The 20994-nt window shown below is 47.8% G+C and overlaps 10 protein-coding genes across 10 annotated transcripts; 5 read left to right on the top strand and 5 right to left on the bottom strand.

The window, feature by feature from the left end:
* Positions 1-318: 318 nt before the first annotated feature.
* F4822DRAFT_445605 (MFS general substrate transporter) lies at positions 319-2743 on the top strand (the record flags this gene model as incomplete). Its single annotated transcript, XM_051463397.1, has 5 exons — positions 319-508; positions 561-583; positions 634-1717; positions 1776-1857; positions 1912-2743. 5 exons carry the CDS (start codon positions 319-321, stop codon positions 2072-2074), a joined length of 1542 nt encoding a protein of 513 aa, XP_051311470.1. The 3' UTR covers positions 2075-2743.
* F4822DRAFT_351528 (uncharacterized protein) lies at positions 1986-2893 on the bottom strand. The gene is made up of 3 exons (XM_051455969.1): positions 2604-2893; positions 2446-2547; positions 1986-2383 (listed from the first exon to the last, which is right to left on the bottom strand). Exons 2-3 carry the CDS (start codon positions 2498-2500, stop codon positions 2193-2195), a joined length of 246 nt encoding a protein of 81 aa, XP_051311471.1. The 5' UTR covers positions 2501-2547; positions 2604-2893; the 3' UTR covers positions 1986-2192.
* A 338-nt stretch (positions 2894-3231) lies between these two features.
* Positions 3232-4740, bottom strand: F4822DRAFT_432552 (Alpha/Beta hydrolase protein; the record flags this gene model as incomplete). The annotated part of the gene is made up of 1 exon (XM_051461672.1): positions 3232-4740. The coding sequence occupies one exon, from the start codon at positions 4738-4740 to the stop codon at positions 3232-3234; it is 1509 nt and encodes a 502-aa protein (XP_051311472.1).
* Positions 4741-7627: 2887 nt separating this feature from the next.
* On the top strand, positions 7628-9884 carry F4822DRAFT_351481 (MFS general substrate transporter). The gene is made up of 4 exons (XM_051455968.1): positions 7628-7997; positions 8105-8416; positions 8466-8953; positions 9021-9884. The coding sequence occupies exons 1-4, from the start codon at positions 7855-7857 to the stop codon at positions 9539-9541; spliced, it is 1464 nt and encodes a 487-aa protein (XP_051311473.1). The 5' UTR covers positions 7628-7854; the 3' UTR covers positions 9542-9884.
* A 146-nt stretch (positions 9885-10030) lies between these two features.
* On the bottom strand, positions 10031-11927 carry F4822DRAFT_351614 (uncharacterized protein). The gene is made up of 4 exons (XM_051455970.1): positions 11785-11927; positions 11203-11736; positions 10982-11119; positions 10031-10929 (listed from the first exon to the last, which is right to left on the bottom strand). Exons 1-4 carry the CDS (start codon positions 11839-11841, stop codon positions 10228-10230), a joined length of 1431 nt encoding a protein of 476 aa, XP_051311474.1. The 5' UTR covers positions 11842-11927; the 3' UTR covers positions 10031-10227.
* A 185-nt stretch (positions 11928-12112) lies between these two features.
* Positions 12113-13171, top strand: F4822DRAFT_413933 (uncharacterized protein). Its single transcript, XM_051459084.1, has one exon. The coding sequence runs from the start codon at positions 12499-12501 to the stop codon at positions 12862-12864; it is 366 nt and encodes a 121-aa protein (XP_051311475.1). The 5' UTR covers positions 12113-12498; the 3' UTR covers positions 12865-13171.
* A 259-nt stretch (positions 13172-13430) lies between these two features.
* F4822DRAFT_351660 (TIP-1 family-domain-containing protein) lies at positions 13431-16295 on the top strand. The gene is made up of 4 exons (XM_051455971.1): positions 13431-15076; positions 15130-15418; positions 15476-15525; positions 15581-16295. Exons 1-4 carry the CDS (start codon positions 13466-13468, stop codon positions 15998-16000), a joined length of 2370 nt encoding a protein of 789 aa, XP_051311476.1. The 5' UTR covers positions 13431-13465; the 3' UTR covers positions 16001-16295.
* F4822DRAFT_351665 (mitochondrial carrier) lies at positions 16123-17437 on the bottom strand. Its single transcript, XM_051455972.1, has 2 exons — positions 17217-17437; positions 16123-17066 (listed from the first exon to the last, which is right to left on the bottom strand). The coding sequence occupies exons 1-2, from the start codon at positions 17317-17319 to the stop codon at positions 16246-16248; spliced, it is 924 nt and encodes a 307-aa protein (XP_051311477.1). The 5' UTR covers positions 17320-17437; the 3' UTR covers positions 16123-16245.
* Positions 17438-18168: 731 nt separating this feature from the next.
* Positions 18169-19060, top strand: F4822DRAFT_351701 (ribonuclease H-like protein). The gene has a single exon (XM_051455973.1). It carries the CDS (start codon positions 18341-18343, stop codon positions 18929-18931), a length of 591 nt encoding a protein of 196 aa, XP_051311478.1. The 5' UTR covers positions 18169-18340; the 3' UTR covers positions 18932-19060.
* Positions 19061-20477, bottom strand: F4822DRAFT_351711 (carbohydrate esterase family 5 protein). The gene is made up of 2 exons (XM_051455974.1): positions 19799-20477; positions 19061-19713 (listed from the first exon to the last, which is right to left on the bottom strand). The coding sequence occupies exons 1-2, from the start codon at positions 20253-20255 to the stop codon at positions 19190-19192; spliced, it is 981 nt and encodes a 326-aa protein (XP_051311479.1). The 5' UTR covers positions 20256-20477; the 3' UTR covers positions 19061-19189.
* Between the last annotated feature and the right edge of the window lie 517 nt (positions 20478-20994).

Genomic DNA, 20994 nt, shown 5'->3' on the forward strand with positions numbered 1-20994 from the left:
ATAAAGTGGGTTATTCTGTATGAGGTCGGTACCTAGGTACCTAAGTGACCGCCCGCCGGGGTCTAGAACAGCTCTGTAAATGATGAGGCAATACTCGACGTGGGGGCATTTAACAGCTTCACGATCGATCTGGTGGACTCTAGCTGTCTTGGCCTTCCCACTACCGTACTAGTGTACCTATCTAGGTAAGCGACGAGCGCATTTGGTTTGAATACTTATAACGGTCGAGATGAAAATTTGGCAAATTTTTATCGCATCTCGCGACGCTCCTCTCGTTCTTTTAGGAAACAACACAACTCGACCCCGCGCGGTGCGACCATGGAGAAGGGAACACAGCCTCAAGAAGTAAACGCCGATGGGTCGCGACCGGTGAGCTCGGAATCCGTCGGCGATAAAGATGTCGCGATCGCGATGGTCGGAGAGGAAGGTCATGCTGTCGATCCTGCTGTTGTACAACGCGCCGTGCGCAAGATTGACTGGTTTTTGATTCCTGCTATGACGGTCGGCTGTGAGTTTCAATTACTCTGAGTGAAATGTACGAAGCTAACACCGATATTGAGATGGACTTGTGTATTATGACAAGGTGATTTTATATACCGTACTTCATATAATGCGACGGCTAAGTTTTCATAGGCAATTCTAGGGTCTGCGGCCTTGTTCGGCATGACTTCTGACCTGAAGCTCAGCGTTCCGGATCCCCACAATCCCGCTGCAGTCAATACGTCACGTCTCAGCTGGGCTACATCCATCTTTTACTTCGGCATGTTAGGCGGGCTTTACCCGATGTCTTACGCCTTACAGCGCTTTGAGACGGGACGAGTGCTCGGAGCAGTGGTAGTGCTTTGGTCCTTGATCTGCATGCTCACAGCCGCCGTCACATCTCATCAAGGACTCTACGCGCAACGATTCTTCCTTGGCTTCGTCGAAAGTGTTATTCCAACGGGGTTTATGTGTATCATAAGCGGTTACTACACACAGCAGGAACAGTCGCTGCGACAGAGTTGGTGGTTCTCTTCAACCGGATTATGGACCATCATAGGTGGGGCTCTCAATTATGGCTTCGCCCAAATAACAGGTGGTGGACTTCGTCGTTGGCAGTACATATACCTCTTAGCCGGGTGTCTTACCTTCATATTCGGATTATTCTGCTTCACAATGCCAAGCTCGCCCGTGTCTGCTTGGTTTTTGACTAAGGAAGAGAAGTTTGCGGCTGTGGAGCGATTGCGGTACGGTCAAACTGGCGTTCGTTGTACCAAGTTCAAGTGGTCGCAATTAAGAGAAGCTGTACTTGATATCAAGATATGGCTCATAGCTATTATGATGGCCTCGGCTTACACTGTCAATGGCGCAGTATCTGGCTTCGGTCCGCTAATTGTCTCGACGTTCGGTTGGAGCACTCTGGAATCTATCGTATTCCAGTTTCCTCTTGGAGGTTTATGCTTGATCGTCATTTTACTCACAGGATGGCTTGGCTCACGTTACCCGAACATTCGCATCTTGATGTTGATAATTTGCTGTCTTCCGGTTATTGTAGGATGTGCTATCATCTGGAAGAGCCAGTGGACCTTCCACGCCGCGGCACCCGTTGTTGGGTACACTATTACGGGAACCTTTGGTGGAGTGGTAAGTTTGATCATCACAATTGGGATGTCAAATGTCGCTGGAAACACCAAAAAGAGTTTCACATCGGCGACCATATTTGTTGCGTATTGCGTTGGTAAGTATCTTCCCACCCCTCGAGACCCCTACATCATCATTAACATAAAATTTTGTAGGTAATATCATTGGCCCGCAGTTAATCAAGAGCCAGACCAAGGCCTCCCATTATCCTGAGCTGTGGCTTGGTCTCGTCATATGGTTCGTGTCGTCCTGCAATTTTGCCCAACTCGTGTACTAATTCTGTTGCCTTAGTTACTGTATCACAATCTTGGCCTCAGCAACACTCTTCGTCATTCTGCGATACGAGAACCAGAAGAAAGAGTCCGCCATTATAGAAGACGAAACCGAGAGAGCCAAGCTCGCCTTCCAAGATCTCACAGACAAGGAAAACCCCTATTTCAGATATGTTATGTAGGCCCAAATTCGGCAGGCTAATTAATGATACCAAACTTTTGACGTGCCGACATAAAATCTTCGTATCGCGTGAAACCAACTCGTCTAACGCCGTCGCGTGGATATCTCTTTTCGATCGTTTACTTCGTAACTTCTGGTATCGACTTGGGGCGGTAATTGAATATGCTCTTGAATCGCCCTGATAGTCTCGATGACTTCGACTCCGCACTCTTCCCAGAGCTTGACTCCGCGCTCATAAGACTGCTTTTTCGTCGTTTTACGGCGTCGCTCGCGGATACCGAATCGTGTATGATGGATTCTTCCCACGTTCCTAATGACGTAGAGCAATTGGTCAATTGACGAAATAATGCAAATATAGGGGGGGATCCATACGGATGTTGCCAGCGCCACCAATTCCAAATGACCTACGACTATCACTACCGGCCATACTGAGAATTTTGAGCTTGTAGTGTGCTCAACAATTTTACAAGACGGCTATGTCGTGTGAGAATGCATAGAGCAGTCGCTCTCCGTACTGTCAGTACACCTACATGCGAAAATGTAGAATTTGAACGTCCGGTACCATTTGTCGGAATAGGCGAAGTTTTAATGTAGAGATGATCGCGTGTATCTATGTTTCGAGTGGCATGATCCGATCTTTTTATCCCGTCTTACTTGCGACTCATTTCCTGTCTCGACGATAACCTAGATGGCTCTTATTGGTCCCCCACGGATGACTTTGGCGTTCGCATATCTAGAACCAGTCTCTCATCGGTAGCCATGTCGTCATATTCCATGGAGCTTAACCGATTCATGTGACAATTGATCGACATTGGAGATAGTGGGACGGAGTTTCACTGGCTTGGAATCGCTGAATAATGATATCATCTAACGCTTTTCAGCTAGATATTTATTGTTAGGGTTTTCGATCCCCTGGGACATCCCAGCATCCTCAATCGGTTACGTCGTCACAAGTAGGTAGCTCCAGTTACCCATTGATGAGGTTAGTAACGATCACAGCCGATTCAATTACTACAAAGGATTCAAGAGGAGACGCTAGGTATTTATGCTATCCAAAGGAAGAGTATAGTCCGCCACGAAACTCCGCTCCGATTAAAGTCTCCGTCACAAACGCCCAAGCCAAAGCGCAAGACAACATGTTACCCAGCCAAAACCAAATTACGACTCTACCATAACATTTTGCTCCGGAAGTGTCCCATTTATCAAATACGCCTCAATCAACCTCGTAGCCTCTCCCACATTATTATAACTACTATGCCCGTCACCACGCCTCGTAAGAAACACTGCACTAGGTATCTGCGACCGCAGTCCCTGCGCCCATAAATACGAACTCTCCGGATCATGTTCCGAATTAACCATAAGAATCGGCGGCGCTAATCGCATAGAGCTCTGATTCAACGCGCGCTGAGGATTTCGCATTGGAGCTGGCCAGCCTAGACATTGCACGTTGTACATATACGACTGGCTCGCACCTAACGTCCGCGGTGTCGTCGCATTCGCGAGGTACCGTCGATACATGTAATCCTCAAAAGTAGCAGTGTCGTGGTTCCAGTCGAGACACCCCACAGCCAGACCCTGCCATATTGCCGAGTTCTCACTCTCGGCCATGGAGGAGGAGAGGAAAGTCGCGTTGCCGTTTATGGCTTCGTTGAGGCGTGCGCCGAGTCGGCCCCACCCTAGGGCGATCGGAATGTCTTTTTTGTAGGTTAGTAGGCCTTTCCCCTGGATGTTGAAACGGATGTCTTCGTCTGTGACGTTCGGGAAGCACACTCTGGGCTCGCAACCTGGTGCCGGGATGGGGGTTGAGTCGGCTTGTTGCACTAATTCATCGTACAAGCGCGCCACATCTTGTCCGTGGAGCGCACAGGTCTCATTCTTAGTGCACCAATTGAAGAATCGGTTTAGTTCATCCTCATAAGTCAAGGCTTCGCCCATCGTCGTATATATCTCAGGGGCGGAGTGGTCGACGTTGCCGTCTAAAGCCATGACGCGGATGTTCTCGGGGAAGAGCTCTGCATATTGCGCCCCGATCATCGTTCCGTAGGATATACCGAGCCAATTGAGTTTTCCGTCATTTAGAGCGATGCGGATTGCTTCCATGTCTCGCGCTACGCTGATAGTGTCGACGTGTTTGACGATGTCGCCGCTCCGGTCTAGGCAGCTTTGGCCAAAAGCCCGGTTATGTTCGATCATCTGCTGGAATGAGGCGCTATCCTCAGGGAAGAGTGTCTGTCGTTGGTTCCATAGGTCGGGATCGCATGATATAGGACTGCTGGTGCCAATGCCTCGTGGGTCTGGGCATATAATGTCGAAATGAGACGTAAGGGCCTCGCCAAATATGGGCTTTCCTTGAAGTTGATATCCGCAGAATGCTGTAGCCGCTCCACCCGGACCACCGGGATTATATATCAGGCTCCCGAGTCTGGTGGACGCGTTTGTTGCTTTGATCCTCATAATCCCCAAGGTAATCTGTTGCCCTTGTGGTTGAGACCAGTCGAGCGGGACCTCTATTTGTCCGCAATCGGCACCAGACGGCACATCATCACCACAGCTCTTCCAATCAATTTTGAAAGAAGTGCTGTTGCCCGGTGCAGTTGGGTATGCTGCAGCCACTTGGTGGGTAAGGTACAGGATACTCAATAGGTATGTCTTCGCGTTGGTCTTCATGTTGGGTGTCTTCCGGTACTTCATAACCAAGGATAGCGGCGTCGTGCTCAGAGAAGGGGGATGGGAAGAGAAAGATCGGGCAAAGAAAAGACATGAGTGGATGTTAGATATATAGAGTATTATTAACGAGTATAATCGGTTTCTATATCCACCTTCCTCTAGACGATCGGCTTCCTATATATCTGAATCTATTCCTATTAAGTAGTCTTCATTTCGTCTAACCCCGTGGTTGACCCGTGTTCGCCTTGCCTATGGGCACTGGCGCGTCAAATTGCGCATGGACATGACGTCGTTGGAGGCTCATCGTGAGACTATAATAAGAGTAGACCTAAAGAGGGTGGAATGCGAGATGTGATATTTTGATATCTCGACTCCTACGTCGCGACTTAGTTAATATCACAGGGTTCACTCTGTACGGCTCTGGAAATGCGGATCCCATTGGCCGCCTCAAGACCGTAGTAAGCATCGCGTCGACCGAAAGCGAGCTCTGAGTTAGGTACCTAAGCCTCAGCTGAATAGAAAAGCTAAGGGTCATTCTGAGCCACATTGCTATTTACTATTCACTTTGCGACTTAAATTTCCCCTAATTCTTCCGATCAAACCCCCTACCCCGTGGCTGATAGCGAGTTAAAAGACCCTAAATTTTCCCTTAATTTCTATTCTAAAGCACAGTCCTATAGCGCCCTTGCCCCATGACCTTAGTGCACTTGGGGCACAAAAATATTTCCTAAAACGGGTTGAAATGCGATCGCCAAGTTAGTGGCTCATATTTGACTTACTTTAAGAAGTAGGAGGGCTCCAATATTTGACATGGCCACACTTGTTCAATTCGATCAAGCTCTTGACCAGTGATTTTTAGCATGGCTCTTCTAGATTGCCCTCTATTCTCTCTCGGGAACATCACCCTTGTGGTGAATTTTAATCCAATACAACTCCCTGCTCACCTTGGCGAGATTTCTTATAGACGAATCTATACTCTTATACTCATCTAAGTATAGTAGTTGATATAGTTATTCGTATCTATATTGTTCAATTGGTTCAGAGGGATCGAATACTACCTAGGATGTCAATCGCCTCGTTCACAGCCGAGAACGAAAACGTGTGAGTTGCATCAACCACTATGCGGATTCGATATAGTTGCTTTTGAGAGTTGCATTGGCCAAAGATAGCATCCAGGCGATATCTCTCTAGCTTGATCGGAAATACGAGAAATGACGATCCAACTGTATGAGGTTACAGGGTTATATGCTAGCCAAGAAGAAATCATACGAAATATCATGATGGCAACTTAGCATTCAAGATTCGCATCATAGGTCAGTCTTGATTATAAGATAACTTTCCTGAGATGCATCGCATTGGATTGGTCCAAGCCGGCATCGTATGGAAACCCGAATCCCGTCGAGGCGCTCACCGTGTCACCGTCAATTAAACGAATGCGGCAGGCCATCCGGATACTGTCTGAGTTGGTAAACGGGTGGTGGCACACGTGGGTACTCGGCACCGAGCGATAATCGGCGAGAGTAATATCATGACGGCGACGCACCGGTGTCGTCCGGTGAATGAATAGTTGGTGTGTAAGACGCAAATTTCAAGGTGAGGACGGTGCTACAAAAAGCCACTTACTCATTGATGTTTTGTTTCATAAGTACCTGCTTAACAGATTGGCATCGTTACTTGAGTAACAACAGAGTGGGGGGGATCATATGGCACCATAGAAATCTCAGATTTTACTCCCAATCGGTTACGAAGCTGTCATTCTTCAAGAGATATCTTTATCGGGTCTCTTCCGTCTTTTCCTCGCTCTCTCATATGCTGTGGTCGCGGTCCGACGAATCCACTTCTATCTGTACCTGATCCATTCTACGTACGAGTAAAATCGCACCGCGTGATACGATAATGTGGAAAACCTGGTTACCGTTATACAATATCTCGACTCGGCCGTCTCGGGGGCATATTATTCTCCGTGACATGATTCTGGTCACCTTCAATGGCCCCCGATCATGTATGTTATCAGGGAGATACCGTCTTCACTGGCTTTCCCGTTTCGCTCATGCACATATCGCCTCAGAATCATGTTGGTACTTCATTGTGGCTTGTTGTTGTAAGTGGGGTACATGCTGGTGACCGTGAATCTAGAAGGAAAAACGTACGTGGTCGACGATAATGGCCGGAAGCAAGCCGATCCGGTATACAACTTCGTTAGGGGAGAGGAAGTGTGGCTGGCTGGTAGTGGGTGTATTGTTGTCGCGATGTGTGTCGCCTGCTTTCCCTATTGGAGGAATTACAAGCCTCGAAGCAAGGTGGAAGATCTGAAACGGAGACATGCTTTTTAATCATTGTTTTGCCGTAATTGCTTTTTGATAGGGAAGTCTCAGTTGCACGCAGAGTACTGCAATACGTGTCTCAGCGAGAACCATGATATGGTTAGCACGCAAGCCAGATTAGTCACGTCCCACCCGTACCCGTTCACCCGGGTGTGTGTCCCGGGTCTCTCTACCGCGATACAGAATGCCCTACGATCTCCCTCTCCGGCAACCCGGTTCGCCTTATCTCCCTATACAGATCCCGGTCTGGGTGTAATAGCGAGTTCAACACTTTTTCGTACACCACCAATCCTCCTCGCGCGACCTCGGAAGAGACATTTTCGAATAGAACCTTGAGAGGCAAGTTAAGCATAATAGGTGCAGAATTATGAGCCGCCCGCAGATAGAGCGTTCAATATTAATTCCCTTATTTGGTAACGGCGTCTGCTACTCTACAGCCGGCCCACCTGCTGCAGAATGGAGGAGCTGAAAACCGACATAGGTATGGTGACAACAACTCATCGGAAGTGTTGAGATTGAGCGCATATGAGATAGCTACCTAAAGGAAAAAATGGAAAGACTGAAAGACATCTATGCATGGACCTTGCATACTTCCATGGCCGATCACATCTGGCCTCTCACCCACCGCCACTTGTGTTCCCAGATGAGCTTAACGAACGTCGGAAACCATACCGGGGTGTTACTTCTAGCAATGCTATGGCTGCGAAGTATGTTGTATAAGGTTACCTTTGCTCCTCGTTACTATCTACCTAAGCATCTCCCAAGATAGTATTCCCAACAACAAGGCAACATGTCTGAGTCGTCGAAAAACATCAACGAAAAGTCCTCCGGGCTTGATGGCGCAACAGTCGTGGAGAGCCAACCAGTCCAACCTGATGTCGACTTTGACGAAGTCTATTCGCGTGAAGAGCAGCGGAAAATCATTCGTCGTGTGTAAGTGTTCCCCCGAAATCACCCCCGAAGCCACCCCTGAAATCACAAGGCGACGTTTCAATTCAGCCCCATAACCCCCTTCTTATACGAAAGCTGATATTTCCCAGTGACAATAGGCTGATCCCCGTACTCGGTTCCCTCTACGTCAACTCACTCATAGACCGAGTGAACATATCATCAGCAGCTATCGATGGGTTAGACGACGACCTCCAACTCCAAGTGGGCTCTCGCTACTCTATTGTAATCCTGATCTTCTTCATAACCTACACCCTTTTCCAACCCCTCGGCACCATCGTAACGAGGAAATTCGGACCGAGATGGTTTCTATCATCTCTGTGCATGACTTGGGGCGTCTGCATGATCGGGAATGGCTTCATTAAATCGTGGGAGGGTCTCGTGGGGTTGCGGGTATTGATGGGGTAGGTCTACAACAATATGCATCATTTAACTCACTAACCGTGCCATCAGTATCCTCGAGGCCGGTTATTTCCCCGGCGCGGTCTACCTTATGAGTACTTGGTACACCCGCTTCGACATGCAGAAGCGTTACGTGGCAATGTACGGCACGGGCTGCCTAGCAGGCGCCTTCGGAGGCGTCATGGCCTACAGTCTTTCACAAATGGAGGGTATTGCGGGCCTACGCGGCTGGAGGTGGATCTTCATCATCGAAGGAATCATCTCTTGCATAATCGCCCTTTCCGCATATGTATTCCTAATAGGCTTCCCTGAAGACGATGAGTGGTCGTGGAAATTCTTAAACAGAAAGGAGCGCGAGTTCATCATCCGCCGCGTCAACCGTGACAGGGGGGACGCTATTATCGAGCCCTTCTCTATGCGCGCTTTCTTTGGAGCCGCTACGGACTGGAAGATATGGGTTTATGCTTTCATGTTCTTCTGCGTTACGACCGTGGGGTATTCGATTAATTATTTTCTCCCTATTATTTTCCTTGGCATGGGTAAGCCCCTTCTCCTTTTCCTTACTTTACTTCCCTTTTATACCCTCAATCTAACTCCCCTACCCAGGATTCAACGTCGCTCTATCCCAAATCCTCGTCGTGCCACCATGGGCATTCACATTCATATTCATGTACATCCAAGCCTGGATCAGCGACCGCTACCGTCTTCGCGCCCCCATCATCGCATTCAACGCGATATTGGCCTGTATCGGACTCGCGCTCATGGCCTTCCATCCATCCCCCGGGGTCCGCTTCTTCGGTGTATTCATCGTCATAGCAGGAGGTAGTGGGAACATTCCTCCCGTACTAACTTACCAAGCCAACAATATCCGTGGGCAGTGGAAACGCGCGTTTTCCAGTGCTACACAGATCGGGGCTGGAGGAATAGGAGGAGTCGCGGGAGCGTTGGTATTTAGGAGCCAGGACTCGCCGAGGTATATCCCGGGAATTTACGCCTCGATGGCGTGCAATATTTGCGTACTGATCTGCGCCGCTGGTATGTCGGTGCATTTTTGGTACGCTAATAAGAAAGCAAGGAGGGGCTTGGTTATCTTGGAAGGATTGGAAGGGTTCACGTACACACTTTGAGCTACCTAGGTAAGAATGGGGAGCTGTCGATATCAACCTGCTGGCTGGGATGGAGTATATTACACTACTAGGACATAGGAAGTCTGCGCTGGTATATTTCACTGTTAATACACGAGTATTTAGAATTCTGAATCCATTGACGCTTAATAAAGTGAACCGTTCGATTCGTTGGGGATTGGAAATAAAGCTTTAATGATAGGCGCGTATAGTTTTCATGACCACGGTTCGACGTGTTGATCCGTCCGCTAACATTCCCTTGATCCATTTTCATGATCGCTTCTCCGTCATTCATCGGTTTACCATCCCAGTACTAGGATAGTCCCATCGCGCATCCATCAATGGGGGTGCGTCCCACCCCTTGCATTCAACTTCTTCTCGACCTTTAGTTCGATTCCCCCACACGCCCAAAGTGCATGTCTGAATAGGATGTCTCATGTCTTTAAGGACTCAGCGAGTGGCTAACTCGCGTAGGACGAAGATGAAATCTTGCTGGCAACCTTCGCCCGTATGAGTACGGCCGAGGGTGGGCGGATGAGACAACCTATAATATGCTCCCCCTATTTCCTGCAGTAAGCCTCCCAAAGCATATCACAACCTCAGAACTTATCCCCGACAGTGTTTAGGTATTCGCCACCGTTCATACATCCATTACCATATCCATCATACCAACACCGAATCCCGTTATATCACATCCCAATCAACGGCGCAATACCCCGCCTAATCTTATCCGCATCAATGAACCGTTCCATGGAGCGGAAATCATCTAACTCATGCACAATCCCAATAATGCGATCCTGCGCAGCCGGTCCCTCGGCCAGATCATACGTCAACAGTAGAATCGCCGACATAATCGGTAGCCCCATTGGCTTATACGCAAGACTGTACTCCGTAAGCATCCAAATGCGGCGACACTGTCGCAAGAGCTCTTGTTCCATTAAACCAGTGTCGTGCCTCCTCCTAAGTACCCGAAGATGCGACAGTACAAGGCGATGTACTATGACACTATACATCGCATAGTGAGCTACTAGCATAGCCGCCAACCTATCCTTAACATCGAACATCATGGGTACGAAATCGAGTTTGTTTGTCGTGGGTTTGACTTTGATGAATTTCTCGCTGTCGAGAAGATCGTCTACCTCGCAGCCGATGTGAGATAGTTCTTCGAGAACATGAAGACATTTTTCTAAGGCTACCTCGCGATCAATCGTTAAGTCTCCTTTCCGAAGTGCGGAGTTTTCGCGAACTAAGGTAGGCCAGAGAGTCATTAATCGGACGAGTCTGTAGTATATCATTTGGACATCCGACCGCCCGTTTCGCTCGTCGAGCACTACGGCCCATTTCGGGGAGGCGAGGAAACAGTCTTCATGTTCGTTGATAGCATGTTGAATCTGTAGCCTAAGTGTAAGATGAGTGTAATACAATACTAGAGAGGGGACTTACAATAGAAATGTGACTGTCTACTGTAGCTTGTATATCTAGCCTATCCCCTGATTTAGGGGGTCCTCTTTTACGGTGTAGAGCCGCTAGCCCGGCTGCGTGTACTTCGATATTTGTGTTGGGAAGAATTCCATACAAAGCCTATTTAGAGCAATAAGCAACGAAAGTTTTTTGGAAGACGTACTACTTGGTTGGACGGTAAATTGTAAGAGTAAAGTACATACCTCAATGCGATGTAGCAGAACGGTAGCGCATAAAGTGACCGCAGAAGCCCAGTTTTGAGGATCGACAAGAGCGCATCTGACATTCTGCAGTGCGGTGCTATAGAGTCGTGGGTGTATCTGCCAGTTATTGGGTCGGCCAGAGAGGATATGCTTATGGGTAACAAGCATACAGGCCGTAACCGAGTCTAATGCCTCGCTTCTACCAATATGCCGGGGGACATCACGTACAAATTCACCAATGACATTCAAACTATAAGATTTGTCATCCGCCTTTAGGGAATCGACGAGGTCGAATGCCAGCTGTTCGGCTGGAGTAAGTGGTAGTGATATGGGGCTGTTAACACGAGGGCTTTTACCCCTTCGGTTGACGTGGGGGACGACAAGGGAGGTATTGGAGCTTCCATCTTCACCGTCACTACTGGATCCAGTAGATCGTAGTTTAACCCCTTCGTCAACAACCTTGAGCGCGGATCTCGGGGGACAGGTACGATTGGAGCGTTTGCATTGTCCACATACTGGCCAATCCTCATCACACTAACACATCAATATGTACGATCTAGAAGGAGGGTGATCGTCGCTCACCTTAATCTTCCTCTTCCTACAGGTATCGCAGCGATTGCTTTTCTGCGCGCCCACCATTTTCGTGATAAGATAAAGTCGCTATGGATGTCTGAATGGAAATGGAAATGCGAGCTGGGTAAATTATCTATTGGCCAGGATGGCGGTGCCCTCTGGTTTTCACGTCAGAGTGCTCGCATTTCGACCCATTTTAGGTAAAGTGGCAATGCGCATTGCCAATCTTGGCCCCTCGTAAGCAAGATGTGAGAACGTCAAATGAGGGTGCGTATTTCAGCTCGCAAGGGTTGGTTTTAGCCTCATGCCTCGCCTTACCTAGATATATACTGAATTAGGACGAATTGCGAAAGGTTATCATGATGCGAACTTCTAGAAGTTGTGGAAGAAGCTAAGTATAAATATGAGTATGGAAGTCCATGTTGTTGCACGGAATTAGATATTCAAGCAAAATAGAATATATCAGCTTTTTCTACCCAAATCCAACCTTCCGAGTCACTTGTACATTTAAACCAACAGTTAATTCATCCAACTATACGCCGAGGTTTCGATATCAACGGCAACAATGGTTCGCGCAATGCAGTTTGTCGCGGCTCTCAGCCTTACCACTGGCATCTCAGCTAGTCAAATCGAGGTATGTTCCAACACAGCGAAATTCGCGTATGATGAGTAGCTAATCTATAACCGTAGGAACGCGACTCTTGCCCATCCGGTTTCACTCACATGGCCGGGCTCGCACTTATCGGAGGTACATTCGACGTATGCTGTCCCGGAAAATCGGTCGAGGTCGACAATGTCGCATACTGCTGTGTGGGGAATAAGGACGATAATGACAACAAGAAAAGAAAAATTTGCATTGGTAGTTCGGACAACTGTGATGTCGAAGACAGCAAGACGGCTACCTGTGTGACGGCAGTACCCGCAACAGCTAACGACTTTTCGAATCGGGTATCGCAGGCTACGGCGACTATGACGGGTCAGATCCTCCCGACTGACAATGCGGCCCCCGCGATGATCACTGCTGCGCCGTGGGCTCCTTGGGTAGCCGTGGCCGGTGGTGCGATGGCAAACGCTGCTCTATTTGTATAAGATGCGACTACTTAGAAATGTGTTATGAACTGTGGTAATTAGTTGGACGGCTTGACTGTATGTCTGTACATATATACATGTTCGCGTTGTATAATGGATTGTAGACGACGTTTCAATTTAATGGCTGTAGACTTGGGGGCTTCTAGTTTCGAGTTGGATCAATTCTGTTATTTCAAATTAGGTAGCATATCAACTGTTAATCCTTTCGCAAATATTCAACACCAATCTATGCGGTGTCTCGTCCGAAAAAAGAGCGTCATAGTAGAAAATGCAGCATGCTGAGAGATGAAGGGGTTGAAAAGGAAAGGAATGAGGGAAGAAGAATTAAATGGAGGGGCATTTGAATTACTTATGCTGCTTATGTAAGCAAATAGCTGGGCTTATTATGTAAGTCAACTATATAAGCTCACTGTGGGGTCTATTACGTAAATGTGTCCGTCTCTTATGTAAGCCCCGTCTTTGGTCTCAATACCCATATACGAGAAGGAACTTATCCGCTAGATGAATGCTTTTATAGATGCATGTCCCACCTAATTGTTGACAGCTTTGGGTATTTTCCTTCGTCACCTACATCACGAACCTCAATGCGCCGACAACAACCATGGCTATAAATGCGTCGGCACATCACTACTCGACCGAGCCAGACATTCGGCTTGAGGACTATCTAGACGACAAGCTCCAGTCCACCACCGACCTCGAAAGCCTCGATAGCTTACTAGCAAGCGTCGAAGTCCAACGTAACCAGCTCCAGACGCAACTCGACGATGCCACCAAAGAGCTCGAAGATGCTCGACGCGCCGCCCAAGATCGACAAGGAGGGCTTACATGGTCGATCGAAGAGTTCCACAAGCTACAAGAAAGCATTGACATGCGTTTGAAGATAGTTGCCGAGTCTAACGCACCCGATGAAGCAATACGACGTCTCGAACAACCTATGAAGCAGCTGCATAAAGTCGAACTTGCCTACCAATATGTGTCGCTGTTGCAAGATGTTGAGAACCTACGATTGGAAGCCCGATCTCACCTACCCCAGAGCCCGAAAGCAGCATTACAACCTTACTCGACACTCAAGAAGCTAGGTGTACGGTTAAGAGAGCTACAAGCTAGAGCAGACGAGGCGGCTACGCATTTAGTGGATTATGTCGAAAAGGTGACAGAAGATCTATGGAATGAGATGAAAGACACTATGTCCAAAGAGCTGGAAAATATTCTACAGAAGCGCAATTGGCCACAGGGAGTTGATACGGGCGCCGAAATGGACGATGAGTGGCTGCAATGCTTCGAGAAGTTGATCGATCTCCAAGTACCCGAGGTTCTCCTATCCGAGAAGGTCGTGACATTGCTGCCTTTCGAAGTCATGGCAAAACCCTTCGTCCAGTGGTTTCGATTCCAATTTATGAGCAACAACGCGACCAGCGGTCCTCAGTCATTTGGGACATTTTGCATCCCCCAATTTCTATCGCTCGTTGATAAATGGGAAAGCTTCTTTAGAGAAAACGTAGGCTATGTACTAGCATCTCGATTCCACGAAACAAAAGTACGGGATTTATCGGCGTACATGGATCCGGCCTGTGCCCTCGTCACAGCGTTGTTACCCGTGATGAGCGAGAAGATTAATACTATGGTCCAGCATGGGCTAAAGAATCCGCAATTTTTCAGCAGCCTCATGGTTCAACTTATGGATCTTGATGACGAGATTCGCTCTAGATTCGATTATGACGGCGGTGACTCGGATCAGGGCTGGGCTGGATTAACATCTCAAGTACTGGAGAAACATTTTGAAGATTGGTTCAAGGCGGAAAAAGACTTTGCTCTTGAGCGTTACCACGCCATTACGAATTCACTCGACGCTCGCAACATTGACTACGACTACAGCGGCAACGGTAAAATGAAGCCCACCTTCGGTGCAGTGAGAGTAACGGATTTACTGAAATCCGTCACGTCCCAATATGAGCGAGTTCGGAGATTCTCCCATAAACTCCGATTCCTTATTGATATCCAACTTGAAATCTTGGATGATTATCACGATCGCTTTAAAGATTCTTTAGATACTTATTACACGATTACTTCTACTCTGGGCCGCACTCTTCACGGTTTGACCAAGGAACAAGCTGTGGCTCTAGAAGGAACAGGCGCGTTTGAGACTCTATGCAAGGTATTGGGTAGTTCCGATCATATTATTGCCACATTGAAGGATTGGAGTAATGAAGAGGTAAGGCTCGAGAAACTAGCCATTTGTCAAAAACCACTGCTAATTGTACGCAGTTCTTCGTTAGCTTGTGGGAGCAACTTCAGACAAGGGCTAGACGAACCAACGGTGATGGTAATATCGCTAGCGGGATGAGTTATGAGGATGTTAAAGACAAGACCTCGGCTGATGTTGGTTCCGACGGCGATGGTGGCATTTTGTTTGACGAGACGATCGCGGCGTATACTCGCCGTCGCAAGACTGCCGAAGAATATCTGGTCACAGCCTTGGTTGATTCGCACCAAAAAGCATTTCGCCCATACATCGCAAAGGCTCAATGGGTCACTATTAGCGATAACACACATGGTAAGCTTCACCCAACCGAATCCACTCTCACCTTCGCAGACTTCTAACATCATATAGTTGAAACCTCCCAACTTTCGGTGACTCCCGAATTGGATGAACCTTTAACGGTAATTTCCATTTTCAAATCCCATTATTTCAACCATTGTTGACGTAGATATATAGATACTCAAGCGAAACCTCGCTTTCCTCGCTACCACTCTAAGTACTGCAGTTTATCGCCGAGTATGGCGCGAATCGCTTGAAAAGCTGCAAGATATGCTTTGGACGAATGTACTCTTGACGCAGAGTTTTACAACACTCGGAGCGGCCCAATTTGCAAGAGATTTAGAAGCTATCGGTTCCCTCATAGACCGAAACATTCCGGATGGTTCAATAGCACTGGGCACATTACAGGACGGCATACAACTACTAAACTTGCCACTAGAAGCCGAGAATGGAGGAGTAACTCTCCAACAAGCAAGCGACCGTGTATTCACAGATAACGCCGAAGCCAAGAAACTGTTAGCAGAGCTAGGGTTGGAATCGCTTACCCCGGTTGTTGCTCGAAAGATTCTACAGAGGCGAGTCGAAAATAGTGAATAAAAATCTTCGAATTTTTGCCTACCCTACAATAGGCACCTAAATCTATTGCAATTTGCGCCAACCCACATTTGATGTGTTGAATTGCTCCTCGATCTATCAACCACAATAGTCCTATCCCCATAGTCCCCCTATTTGATCTCAAGCATCTTTGGTTGAAACCCAACAACGCCTTTATATCTTCCGTATATCATCACCCATTCGTATTTACTTTCCCACCCTCATCCATAAACCCTTCACTTTTCCCCTTAACTAATAGCACGCATCGTAGCCTCAACAACAGCAAACGTCCCCGCACTAACCGGCATAGCCCTCAAAAGCGTCGGACCAATACCCTTCCAAAAGCCCCTAGCACCCTCCGCCCTCCAGACCTGTCCAAAGCAATCCCGCATGCTTTTATATTTAGTCTGCGCCCCGAAACCATCCGTCTGCATCTTACTCTTCACAACATCAAACGGGTAACTAGCTAACCATAACGCTTCACCCGCGAGTCCACCGTATAACGCTACTTTGTACGCGGGGACCTCGGCGCGGGAACGGAGCTTGTTACGTGATACATCGGCGTTCATGAGATACTCGAAAGCGAGGAACCATGCGCCGTAGGCGGTCGCTTCGCGGATTATGGTTACGGCTTCCCCGCGGTAGAGGCCGCGGAGTATACTTCCGTTATGTGCGGCGCCAAGTTTTCGCACGCAGTCTAGGGGGCCCGTGTACAAACGATTGGCACCGTGGGGTTGTGCTTGTAGACGGATACGCACGTGCTCGATCGGTCCTGAGATCACGGAGTTCGCGACGCCGGCGAAGGCGCCTGCTGCGTAGTATTGGCCATAGGATAGGTCCTTGCTCCGGGAGGAAGAGGACAGGTTTGCGTTTTCGAAATACCGCCGTGCGAAACCGAAGGCGCCGAATTGGATTGATACGCACGCGCCTATCCCTAGGAGGGGCGTTAGGGTGCCTTTGTAGAATGCTAGGGGTCCTTCTTTGGCGTAGATTGTGGTTGCGGCGTCGAGGGCGGATGTATATGCTGTGCTTGTTTGGAGGCGGACTTTGACTATGTCGAAGGGTTGGCCTGGGTGTGTTAGTAATATATTTGGTGGGATGTTGAAGCTGTAGCTCAAGCTTGGTCTCTCATTATTACGGGTGAGTGACTTTTCACTCATCAAACATAAATATTTCTACTGTCGCACTGAGAATCAAAAATGAATAGATATCTCCTTACCTATCAAAACCTGCGCGATTCCTCCAGCAGCTCCAGCAAACAAATCCTTGGCCGTATCAAGAGCACCACCTTTGGCGTCGAGATCCTGGGCTGCGTCGCCCATCCTGCCCCGCGCAATTCAATCGGCCCCAAAAAGTGATCGGATCTCGTATGAGCTTAACAGTATGCAATTCTCAGGCCGATAATTCCAATTGATATTTTGAATTAGGTCACTCTGAAGGATTTTGATTTAGTATGAGATACTACCTCATGTATGTGATGAGATGTATGTTCGTGGATAAAATTGGCCGATATAGGAGATTGACCAACGGTGAAGAATTTAAGATATATTACCTGAAGTTACCTATCGATACCCGGTATAGGTATCCTTATCAGCGAGTCAGTAACCCAAGCCACTGGCGTATGGAGTTCCTTATCAATGGTGGAACCTGCTGTACGAACAGCCTGAGATGAGCTGAGATTAGGGGTCCTTGAATCGTGCTGTACCTGAAAAATGACGCGATGCACCAGATACTTAGATACATAGGTACGTAGTTACATTTACTTCGATGCCGACGTATTATGTAATCATACATATCATGTTACACTCCACGTATTTATAAAATTGATACATCTATTTAGGTCCAATAATTGTCTCTTCCCAATTACTACAACAAAGAACAGATCACTAAGTACAATATATATTCTGCGCGTAAATGACAACTTAACAAAGAGAAATATGCGAGCCCATATTTATATCAGCGGTTGTTTCACATTTCAATATATACCAATTCATCCCTAGCTTCTTAACTTGCGTGTATGCAGTTTCCAAGGCATTTACACGATATTGGCTTCATCAACTGTCAGCATGGGGGCCTTCCTTTTAGGCGGACTGGACAATGGGAATTGCATCTTGGGCTGAAGGGTGAAGTTATTTAATTTTGCTGGCCTATTTCAACCCTTAACCATCCATCACTCATGAAGATAGATTTCCACTCAACAATCTACATCGAACGTTACTCTCATTTCCCTCTACGCTTAGTACTTGAAATTATTCGTGCTTTTCACCTCTGCAATTGGCGTACGTCAATTAAGCCAAGGTTACTCGCCCACATAGGTTCATAATCCGTAGGGCGGTTTACATTATGGAATTTTTCGTTAACGGCGCTTCTCGACGTAACGGCCAGTCTGGTACCATCGGGGCCGCTGCCGCTGTCCTGAAGGATTTGGATTCCCCTTTTTCTTCTTCTTTTTCTTCTTGGGTCACATCAGAACCTCTAGACGATAGCATATACCCCGCTACTCACCAACGAGCTGAACTTCAGGCCATCATCATAGCACTCAAATGGGCATTGCAAAAATACAATGTGCTCCCTCCACGTCCTAACATGGAAGTTACAATTTGGTCCGACTCAAAATACGCTATCTCGTGTGTTTCGGAATGGGTCCATGGCTGGGTTCGCAGTGGTTGGAAAACCGCAAAAGGAAACGACGTCGTCAACCGTGATCTTATCGAGGAAGCCGACAACCTAGAAAGCCAGGCAAAGCACTTCGGCGACGTCACATACCTCTATATATCAAGACAGCATAACGAGAAGGCCGCCACAGCCTGTACTCTGTTGCTTAGCAGAATAGCAGCCGGAATGATATACCATGTGTCTGAACAGGATGATACCCCGGGCCAAGACGCCGTATCGAGCGGAACGACCAACCATGGAGTCGAACCTGAAGTTTAGCGACCCGCTTACAATTTTAAAATAGTCTTTTTACATGGGGAAATAATATGCCACGGCATTTTATTAGATAATGACAACAAAAATAGCGCTCACATGCTAAGTACCTAGGTATATGGAAACATCTGATATTAGAAGAGTCCATGGTGTGCCAAGCAACAATATCAATGAGATTTATTCCCCACTACCGATATGTAATTCATAATCATACATGCTTAGACATTTATTGTTCTATCGTCTATATAAAGGCCGAAGACGTGACTACACCATCATCGATACCAAAGAGACCAATGCTGCTAAATAGACGGAGACCCACAAATACTCAACTACACCAGCACCCCCCCCCTGGGAAGGGGACGGTGACGCCGTAGGTTCTGGAAGCATCGTAGACCCCGTCAAAGTCGTCGGCGTCGAACTTGTATCTGCAGAGCTAGTTGCCGTCGCACCAGCACTACTACTACTTTCCGTCCACGTAGCCGTCGCAGAACTAGAGGTAGACGTCCCGGCTTCACCTAGTTTCGACTTAACCCACTCCGCCGCAGCGCCGGAGTATCTATCGAAGTAATTTAAGTGGTCTTGGACGTTATACGCCCGCTTCCCGTTGCCTTGCGCGCAGATAGGATCGTCTACTTGACACCAATCCCGCAATACACTAGCGAAGTTACGAACGCCTGTGAGAAGTGGAAGAGGCCTTGGGAATATGCCGTTGATGCCTGCGCCGCCTAGCGTGTTGTACGGTTGGTGGGCGGTATGCCGGACATCGCCGAATAGGAGCGCGGCGGCAACTACATTAAGTTAATTAGTCGGAAATTCACTTACACCTCGACGCACATCGCGTATGATAAAGTGAAGATGGTAATTGCGACTCACTCTTATTCCCCGGTGCAGTCTTCGGATCCAAACCACCCGCCGTCGGCGTCGTGCATCCCTGAAAGAACACTCCTCCTCCTCCACCTAGTATATCGCCCAACACATGCGCGCCCTGCGAGTATCCGCTAACTACAAGCTTCGTGTTGGGGCATTTCTTATTGTAAGCAGTTATCTGCGCGATTCCTGCCTCGCGCCCTGCCTCCACGGCGACGCAGTAATTGGTTTCTAAAGCATCGTCAAAGACAACGTCCTCGTAGTCGCAGCTATTGAGTCCGGAACATATCGCTTGCACGAGCTTGCCTTGTCGGCCTGGGTATTGCTCGTTGTTGCCGCGCGAGAGGAAGATGTGTACGTCTGTGCATGTGTTTAATCCCGTCTCTTGCGCTGTACTGAACGCCAAGAGATGAATGGCGGCTGACAGGAACGCCGCACGATTGAGATCCGATAGCGCGAACATCACAGCTCTAGGCGTCGGGCATCAATCAGTGACTGGAAACTGACACCGACTAGATTGAAGTCCTGCTGCAAGAGTAAAAACATTTTCGATCGCGTAAACAGGAAATCTACTCTTTTTTAGGCAATTAACACCAAGATCTGCCAACGAACGACCGATGATACGTGAGTGGATCTATGATAACGGAATAGGTTACATCGAGCTCTGCGCAAACCATTAACATCCTGTATCCGATATATTAGCTCTTAAGATCTGGGTCTTTATTTGATCTCATATCTCGTCCGAAAATGGGAGGTTCTTGTCCTACTTCCACTTTGGGAAATATGTGTCTGGATAGGTAGCAAACTAGCGGTTCGTGGATGCTTAGGAGATGATATATATGGTGCATCACTGTAGCTCTCGCACTTAAACATGTCGCATTATAAAAACCGTGAAGCCTCAGGTAACAGACGATTTATAGATAGCCGCGTAATAAACATGCGCGTTCATTTAAGTAAGCAGGTTTCGCATTCTCAGATTTCACTCACCGAGCGGAAAGCATACCTTTTACTTTACAACCGTATGTAAATGAAGCCCGAGGGGACTAGGTAATGAAGTAAGATCTCATTGAATAATTCGTCCAGTGAGCTTTTGGCAGTTATTTTCGGTCTCGCTCCATCAATTCGGCCATCATACCAATGCAATCTAGCGTATGTTGATGTTCTACCTCCTGATATTGGTTTTGAGGAACCAGTCGTTTAGG

The sequence above is a fragment of the Hypoxylon trugodes genome (genome assembly GCF_022578975.1).
Source record: "Hypoxylon trugodes strain CBS 135444 unplaced genomic scaffold F4822scaffold_8, whole genome shotgun sequence".
NCBI classification, from domain to species: Eukaryota; Fungi; Ascomycota; class Sordariomycetes; order Xylariales; family Hypoxylaceae; genus Hypoxylon; species Hypoxylon trugodes.